This window comes from Myotis brandtii, unplaced genomic scaffold, assembly GCF_000412655.1.
Source record: "Myotis brandtii unplaced genomic scaffold, ASM41265v1 scaffold601, whole genome shotgun sequence".
Classification (NCBI taxonomy): domain Eukaryota; kingdom Metazoa; phylum Chordata; class Mammalia; order Chiroptera; family Vespertilionidae; genus Myotis; species Myotis brandtii.
The window spans coordinates 925,759-933,337 of NW_005370276.1; the positions used below are offsets into that span (position 1 = coordinate 925,759).

Sequence of the window (7,579 nt, forward strand, 5' to 3'; positions counted from 1 at the left end):
CATTGGTCAGCGCCCGGGGGCGGGGTTCCCACGTCTCTCATTGGCGGACAGCACAGGGCTCGCTCCGCCCCTCGGCGGTGGCTGCGCGAGATGATTGGTCGTGAGCGCTGTCAATCCGAAGCTTGAGGCCTAGATTGCGGGGGGAGGAAAGTGGGTGGAATAAGGAGGAAAGGGAGCGTGGCGGACGTGTGGTTGCTCACAGAAGTGGCAAGAATTTTGCAATCGGCCTCGGCAAGGAGGCTTGGGTAAAAGGAGGAGGGGCCAGGAGGAGCTGGGAACTGGCCCAGGAGTTTCGGCCTAAAAAGTGGCGGCTCGCCCTACAAGGAGAGTTTGCATGTTTAGGAGGAACCACCGAGATCTGTGGAGGACCTGACAGCCTAGAGGGGCCCGATCGCCTCGTTCTTAGCACGTTTCCGTTTCCGTTAGGGTCTTAGCGGTTGGGGAGCATCATGGCAACCGTGGTGAGTGTCGGCATGCGGAGGACTGAGGCGCGCACCCGATCTCCTGGGTCCGAGGGAGGAGGGGCTGGGGGCCTGGACTCCTGGGTCAGAGGGAGGAGGGGCTGGGGGCCTGGACCCCTGGGTCTGAGGGAGGAGGGGCTGGGGGCCTGGACCCCTGGGTCCGAGGGAGGAGGGGCTGGGGGCCTGGACCCCTGGGTCCGAGGGAGGAGGAAAGAAAAGGCCGGATCCCGGAACCGTGGGTTCCAGTGGATATTTAGGGTCTCGGTGATCAGCTCCGATAGCAACTCCAACTCCCAGCTCTCTGGGCACAACCAGTGGCCAGTCCTGCAGTCCTTTGCCCTAAAGTCTGTTGGGGGTTTTGGTGTCTTGGGCCCCCAGCCATGCGGGAATCCTTGAGCTGTTGGTGGTGGGGATGGCAGCGGAGTGCAGGGGAGAAGCGCAGCCTGCGGTCGCTTGGTGCATCTTGAGCCAAAAGAAGAGTGTTGGGAACTCAGAGGGTGTCCGTGGAGAAGGGGAAGGGCTCCGGGCCCCCACATATTTCCAGCACCCCGTAAGGGGCATGCCCGGTGTGGATGCGCAGTGAATTATCCCTTGAATCTTGAATGAATGAATGAATGAATTTATGAATGAATGGAATGTGAACTCCATGAGAGAGAGACCAGGTACACTGGGGCTGGCACCAAGGACTTGCTCAAGAAACCTGTGAGCGGAGAAGGGATGCGGCCTGAGCTGGGGGTTGGACTGGGCTTCCGGGTGCCTGGGTCCCCATGGTGACTCCAGTCAGGAACGGGGAAGGGTGGGGGTGAGAGTTACTGGTGTCTGGGGGGTGCAATTCGAGTCCAGCTTTTTCCACCGCGAAGGGGTGAATAGGGAAGCGGGAGAGGAAAGGGCGGTGGCCACACTCCTGAGACCCGTCCCTGTGGGTGTGGACAAAGGGTTGGAAGTGTGAGGGGCAGTGGGTGCCGAGTTTCCAAATGACCCCCAAGTTTCCAAATGACCCCCGTTTCCATGGGCAGCAGGGGGATCGGTGGGAGAGGCTCATGGGGAGAGGGAAGGCCTGTAGGAGGTGCGTCTGCTTCGTTGGGTTGGGAAGGGTTGGGATTCCTGGATCCATGTCTTTTTTTTTGGCCTCAGGTAAGGTCCGGTAGGCTGTGGAGGAGGGTGTGGGGGGCAGGTTCCAGCCTCCTGATCGTGGTTTGGGGCCAGTGACCCATGCTCTTGGGTTCCAGCCTCTCCTGAGGCGAGAGTAAGTGGGAGGAGCCTGGTGACCACGTGGAGGTCAGGAGTCCAGACTCTTGGTCCCAGAGCCAGGAGGGTCCCTAGGTTGGGTGCCTGCATCGCTGCTCATTCTGGTGGGAGGGAGATGTGTGGGGAGGAAGGCGGGTTGGGGCAGGTGGCCACGGAGCTGAACGAGCATGCTGGCTTCTCCCGTTTCCCTCTCCTTATTAGAAGTTATGGCCCTCGCTGGGTTTGCTCAGTGGTTAGAGCGTCAGCCTGAGGGCTGAAGAGTCCCGGGTTCGATTCCGGTCAAGGGCACATGCCCAGGTTGGGGGCTCGATCCCCAGTAGGGGGCGTGCAGGAGGCAGCTGATCAGTGATTCTCTCGCATCATTGATGTTTCTATCTGTCTCTCCCTCTCTGAAATCAATAAATTAAAAAAGAATTTAAAAAAACCAAAATTATGAAATACTCCAAAGTGTCAGAAAATAATATAACAGACACATACGGACCCATCGCCCAGAATTTTTGTAAACAGATTTATTGAGAAATAATTCATAGCCCATACAGTCTACCCCTGTAGAGTAGGTAGTTTATTCGCAGAGGGGTGCATTCTGTCAATCAATTTTAGAGCATTTTCATCACCCCAAAAAGAGACCCCATTCCTCCTAACCGGCACCCCTCAATCCTCCCATCCCCCCGCCCTAGGCAACCACTAATTGCTTTTCTGTCTGTGTGGACTCGCCTGTTCCGGGCATTTCATATAAATGAAATCATACAGCAGGTGGCCCTTTGTGCCTGGCTCCTTTCACTCAGCGTGTTATTTTGTAGGTTCACCCATGTTGTATCACAGATCAGAACTTCCTGTTCCTTTTTATGGTTGAAGAATATTCTATTATAGGGCGATACCAAATTTTATCTCTCTGTCCATCAGTTGAAGACCTTTGGGGTTGTGCTCACCTTCCGGTTATGAATAATGCTGTTCACATTCACGCGGGTCTTAAATTGTCCCAGGTTGTGTTCACTCATCTCTCTTCCCCTGCATGAGAAGGGGTGGTGGCTGGCTTCACTCTTTGGAGAGCCAGGGGCACAGGGGGCCTTAGTGCCTGCCTTTTGTTTTGTTTTTAAAATATATTTTTATTGATTTCAGAGAGAAAGGGGGAGGAAGTGAGAGAGAGAAACATCAATGATGAGAGAGAATTGTTGATCAGCTGCTTCCTGCATGCCCCCCCCCCGCCCCGCCCCCGGGATTGAGCCCTCAACCTGGGCATGTGCCCTTGACCAGAATCAAACCCGGGACCCTTCAGTCCGCAGGCCAACGCTCTATCCACTGAGCCAAACCGGCCAGGGCAGTACCTGCCTTTTGAATGAGCTCAGCACCTTAGTACATCATTCATTCAAACCCAAACAGTGAGGTGTGGGCTGTGCCCTTCATTGGACACACTTCCATTGGAGCCAAGAACATTGGTTTACTGGGCTCCCTCGTGAAAGTGAGGTTACTGGGGAGATCGGGTTCCCCGGGGAGGCCCTTCCTTCTGTCTAGACACCCGGGGACCCTAGAACTAACCTGGCAGGGGCGGGGGGCAGGGAGAGCAGGCTGGACCCGAGGACCTGCATGTGCAAAAGTAGTGACAGAGCTGGGGCCTCGCAGCACAAGGGCGGCTGGGAAACCTGCAGGCCAGACCATGACCAGCTCTACGTTACTGCCTGTCCTTACAGCTACAGGTGACGGGAGGACTTCCTCCTTCACCAAGTGTGTGCTAGGCCGTGGGGAAGGAACTGGGGTGAGACAGACCTAGTCTTCATCTCCCTGGGACTCAGGGTGTAGTGGGGTCGCCCAGCAGCATTAATGGTGACAGCCGAGAGGGTGGGAGGGACTGGTGGGCTGTCGGCCGGCCTGTGGGGAGGAGTGGCAGGACGGACAGAGGAGGAGTTGGTGGACACGGGGATGACGAGGGCTCTGACGTGTCTTCTCCGCCCCCAGACGGCCACAACCAAAGTCCCAGAGGTCCGTGATGTGACAAGAATAGAGCGCATTGGTGAGTGAGCTCGGATCAGGAGCAAGACTAGACCCTGCCTGCCCTGTGCACCCCTGAAAAGCCAACCTGCCCAGGACCCCCGAGAAGCATGCAGCCTGCGTACCATCCCCCTATCGGGGCGGGGTGGGGGCGCTGAGTTCCAGAGAGGTGTCAGAGCACCCTGCCGGACCCTAATCCAAGGCTGCAGGCTTCGCTACCCTGTGGGCTCCCGGGTGCCCCAGCATCCTGCTTGGAAGTCCCAGGAGAGGGTGTTTGCCGAGTGCTTATGTTTGCTGTGCTGAATGCCCCATACCCCCGGCCCGCACTCGGCATCACCTCCTCCGGGCAGGGACCGGGCCTGCCTCGTTCCCAGCTGTGTCCCCAGCACGGACGTGGCCGAGCAGGTGCCATTGAATGCACGAGTTCGGTCCCATTGAATCCTTGCAGTTGCCCCGCGAGGTGCACATTGTGACTGTCACCCATTTTACCTGAGGCTCAGAGACTCCAGTCACCGGTTGTGGCCGAGCAGGTGCCATTGAATGCACGAGTTCGATCCCATTGAATACTTGCAATTGCCCCGCAAGGTGCACATTGTGACTGTCACCCCATTTTACCTGAGGCTCAGAGACTCCAGTCACCGGTCCCAGCTCACACAGCGCGTGAGCCACGGGCGGTCCGGCTGTGATGTCTTCTAAGAGGAGCCCTCTGGTTTACTGAGCATTTAGCAGCATGTCCTGCCTTCCTTCCAGTGATGGGGGGAGTCAGGCCCCGCCATTCGGCCAAGGAGGAAACCAGGGTCCGAGGGGAAGCCCCTCACCTCCGGCCACACACCGCCACGAGCTGGCCAGTAACTGCCTTCTGGTCCTTTCTCTGCTCACAGGCGCTCACTCCCACATCCGGGGGCTGGGGCTGGACGATGCCTTGGAGCCGCGGCAGGTAGAGCTGATGGGGGCGGGTGGCAGGCCTGCTCCCTGGAGGCCTCGGGTGGAGGTACCCGGGCCCCCGGGATTATGGAGACATTATGTTCTTCCAGACCTTTAGCTACCTGTTTATAAAATTCAGCCCCGTGTACACTTTTATTGGTCTTAGAAAAATTGGGGTGGAGAAGGCTTTCTTGGCTTTTCCCCAACATCCCAGCCAGCATCCGCTTTCACATCACGAGGCAGGAGGTGGCAGAAACGCAGGGGTGGCCCCGTAGGACGTCACCTGGCGTGCTCTCACCTCCCACCCCCAGGCTTCCCAGGGCATGGTCGGCCAGCTGGCGGCCCGGCGGGCAGCGGGCGTGGTGCTGGAGATGATCCGGGAAGGGAAGATCGCGGGCCGGGCCGTCCTCATTGCCGGCCAGCCGGGCACGGGGAAGACAGCCATCGCCATGGGTAAGACACCTCTCGGGGCAGGAGCTCTTCCGGTCTCTGCCAGGTGATCCCTCCCATGGAAGTCCGGGTCAGATTCAGGCGCATTTAACAGAAACCAAACACGGCTGTGGCTTAACCGCGCAGGGTTCATTCTCTCGGGGAGAAGAATGAATGTAGGCCATTTGCGGCCTGGTGAGCAGTTCCAGGAAGCCGCCTACCTTCCCGCCTCGACATTCTCTGCACTTGTTTCCCCGTGGGGATCACTCTGAGCTCCAAGAGGGTTGCCGGAGCGCCAGCCTTCCCACCCATGCTCCTGGAGCAGGGAGAAGAGAGGAATTGTAGTCAGGTTCTACTAGATGGAGCTCCCCTAAGCACTTGTCTTGGGAGTCCCACACACTTTTGCTCATATTTTATTGACTAGAATTTTTTTTATAACTTATTTGTATTGATTTCAGAGAGGCAGGGAGAGGGCAAGAGATGAAACATCAATGATGAGAGAGAATCATTGAGCGGCTGCCTCCTGCACGCCCCCTACTGGAGATCGAGCCCACAACCCGGGCATGTGCCCTGACTGGGAATCGAACCGTGACCTCCTGGTTGATAGGTCGATGCTCAACCACTGAGCCACGCGGGCCGGGCATACTGACTGTAATTTAATCATATGGTGACTCTGCTGCAGGGAGGGTGAGACCTGAGGATAGATTTTCCATCTTAATTTGGACCGTTGCTACCTTAACGAAAGGGGGTTCTGTTGCTAAGGAAGAAGGTGGGCATTGGTTAGACGCCAGCACTCCCTTCTGCGATTCACTGGCAGGTTAAGATATCTTAATTTGGACCGTTGCTACCTTAACGAAAGGGGTTCTGTTGCTAAGGAAGAAGGTGGGCATCGGTTAGATGCCAGCACTCCCTTCTGCGATTCACTGGCAGGTTAAGAGCTTTATACTCATAACTGCCCCTCATCCTTATTGAACGACCCGTCCTTCCAAACCTACTGAGGAACCTCTTGCTCGCTGAAGCCTTCCTTGGCCCTCCTATCTTCCCCCTCGCTTCCCACCTTCGTGCTCAGACTGCGAGGCCAGGCGGTGAGAATCAAGGAACAGCCGGGTTTCAGTTAAGATGAAGCAGCACTTGCCCTTCCGGTGTGGCTCGTTGGGTGTTGTCCTCTGCACCAAAGGGTTGCAGATTCGATTCCCGGTCAGGGCACATGCTCGGGTTGCAGGCTTGACCCCTGGTAGGGGGCGTGCAGGAGGCAGCTGATTGATGTACTCTCTCACATTGATGCTTTTCTCTTTCCCTTCCTCTTTCTCTAAAAGAAAATATATATATATATATACACACACACACACACACACACACACACACACTAGAGGCCCAGTGCACGACATTCATGCACTGGGGAGGGGGGTCCCTCAGCCTGGCCTGCGTCCTCTCGCAGTCTGGGACCCCTCGAGGGATGTCCACCTGCTGGCTTAGGCCCGCTTAGTTGGGGGAGCAGGCTAAGCCGGCAGGCGGACATCCCCCAAGGGGGCCTTAGCACTGCTGCGGAGGTGGGAGAAGCTCCCGCCACCACCGCTGTGCTTGCTGTGAGCCCGGCTTCTGGCTGAGTGGCACTCCCCCTGTGGGAGCGCACTAACCACCAGGAGGCAGCTCCTGTGTTGTCTGCCCCCTGGTGGTCAGTGCACATCATAGCGACCGGTCATTCCACCATTCAGTCGATTTGCATGCTAGCCTTTTATTATATAGGATGTGATGAAGCAGCACTCATCCCAGGGTCCTGGTGTGCCGGGTGTGCGAGCCCTGGCCCGGACGCTGGGAACACAGATGAGGCAGACCAAGCCCTGACCTTAGGGAGGTGGTTGGGGACACGGTGCCTCGCAGCGTGAGGTGTGCTGTCATGGACAGAGGAGGCTCCTGACCTGCGGGGTGGGGACATAGTGGCGGTGGTCAGAAGAGGCTTCCCGAGACTTGCAGGGTGTTGGAGCGTCCCGGACAGACAGCAGGGAGCAGGTCTCCGGGCGCAGGGTGTGACGCACCTGAAAAGGGGACGAGGAAGAGTTCCCACGGCACACTGGTCAGGAGGGAGCCGGGTCGTCTGTCTGAGATGTGGCTCGGAGCTGGCAAGGCCCCCGGAAGGGCTGCTGGGAGGGGGGCTCAGTGCTTGGTGTCCTCCGAGGCACAGCCAAACCCAGGCCTCACGCCATGGAGAAGGCCTGGCCCCGTGCTGGGAAGATGGTAGGGTCAGAGTTCATCCTCACGCAGTGCGGTCCAATCCAGGGTCCTGCGGAGGCCCCTGCCCCGCAGCACCAAGAGCTGGTGTTGCCACAGAGTGGATTTTGGGGGACATGGTGCCAGGGCCGCCCCCACCCACCCAGGCGACCCTCTCCCCAGGCATGGCGCAGGCCCTGGGCCCCGACACCCCGTTCACAGCCATCGCGGGCAGCGAGATCTTCTCCCTGGAGATGAGCAAGACGGAGGCGCTGACGCAGGCCTTCCGCCGGTCCATCGGCGTTCGCATCAAGTGAGCGAGC

At 58.0% G+C, this 7,579-nt stretch overlaps 1 protein-coding gene across 2 annotated transcripts in view; it reads left to right on the forward strand.

The window, feature by feature from the left end:
- Nucleotides 1-152: 152 nt before the first annotated feature.
- RUVBL2 (RuvB-like AAA ATPase 2) overlaps nucleotides 153-7,579 on the forward strand; it is a 14,745-nt gene continuing 7,318 nt past the window's right edge. For both annotated transcript variants that reach the window (XM_005879504.2, XM_014550499.1), the window contains exons 1-5: nucleotides 153-461; nucleotides 3,663-3,717; nucleotides 4,577-4,632; nucleotides 4,931-5,072; nucleotides 7,440-7,569. In XM_005879504.2, the coding sequence (XP_005879566.1) occupies nucleotides 450-461; nucleotides 3,663-3,717; nucleotides 4,577-4,632; nucleotides 4,931-5,072; nucleotides 7,440-7,569 (395 nt within the window). In that variant the 5' untranslated portion in view covers nucleotides 153-449. The remainder of the gene's footprint in view (nucleotides 462-3,662; nucleotides 3,718-4,576; nucleotides 4,633-4,930; nucleotides 5,073-7,439; nucleotides 7,570-7,579) is intronic.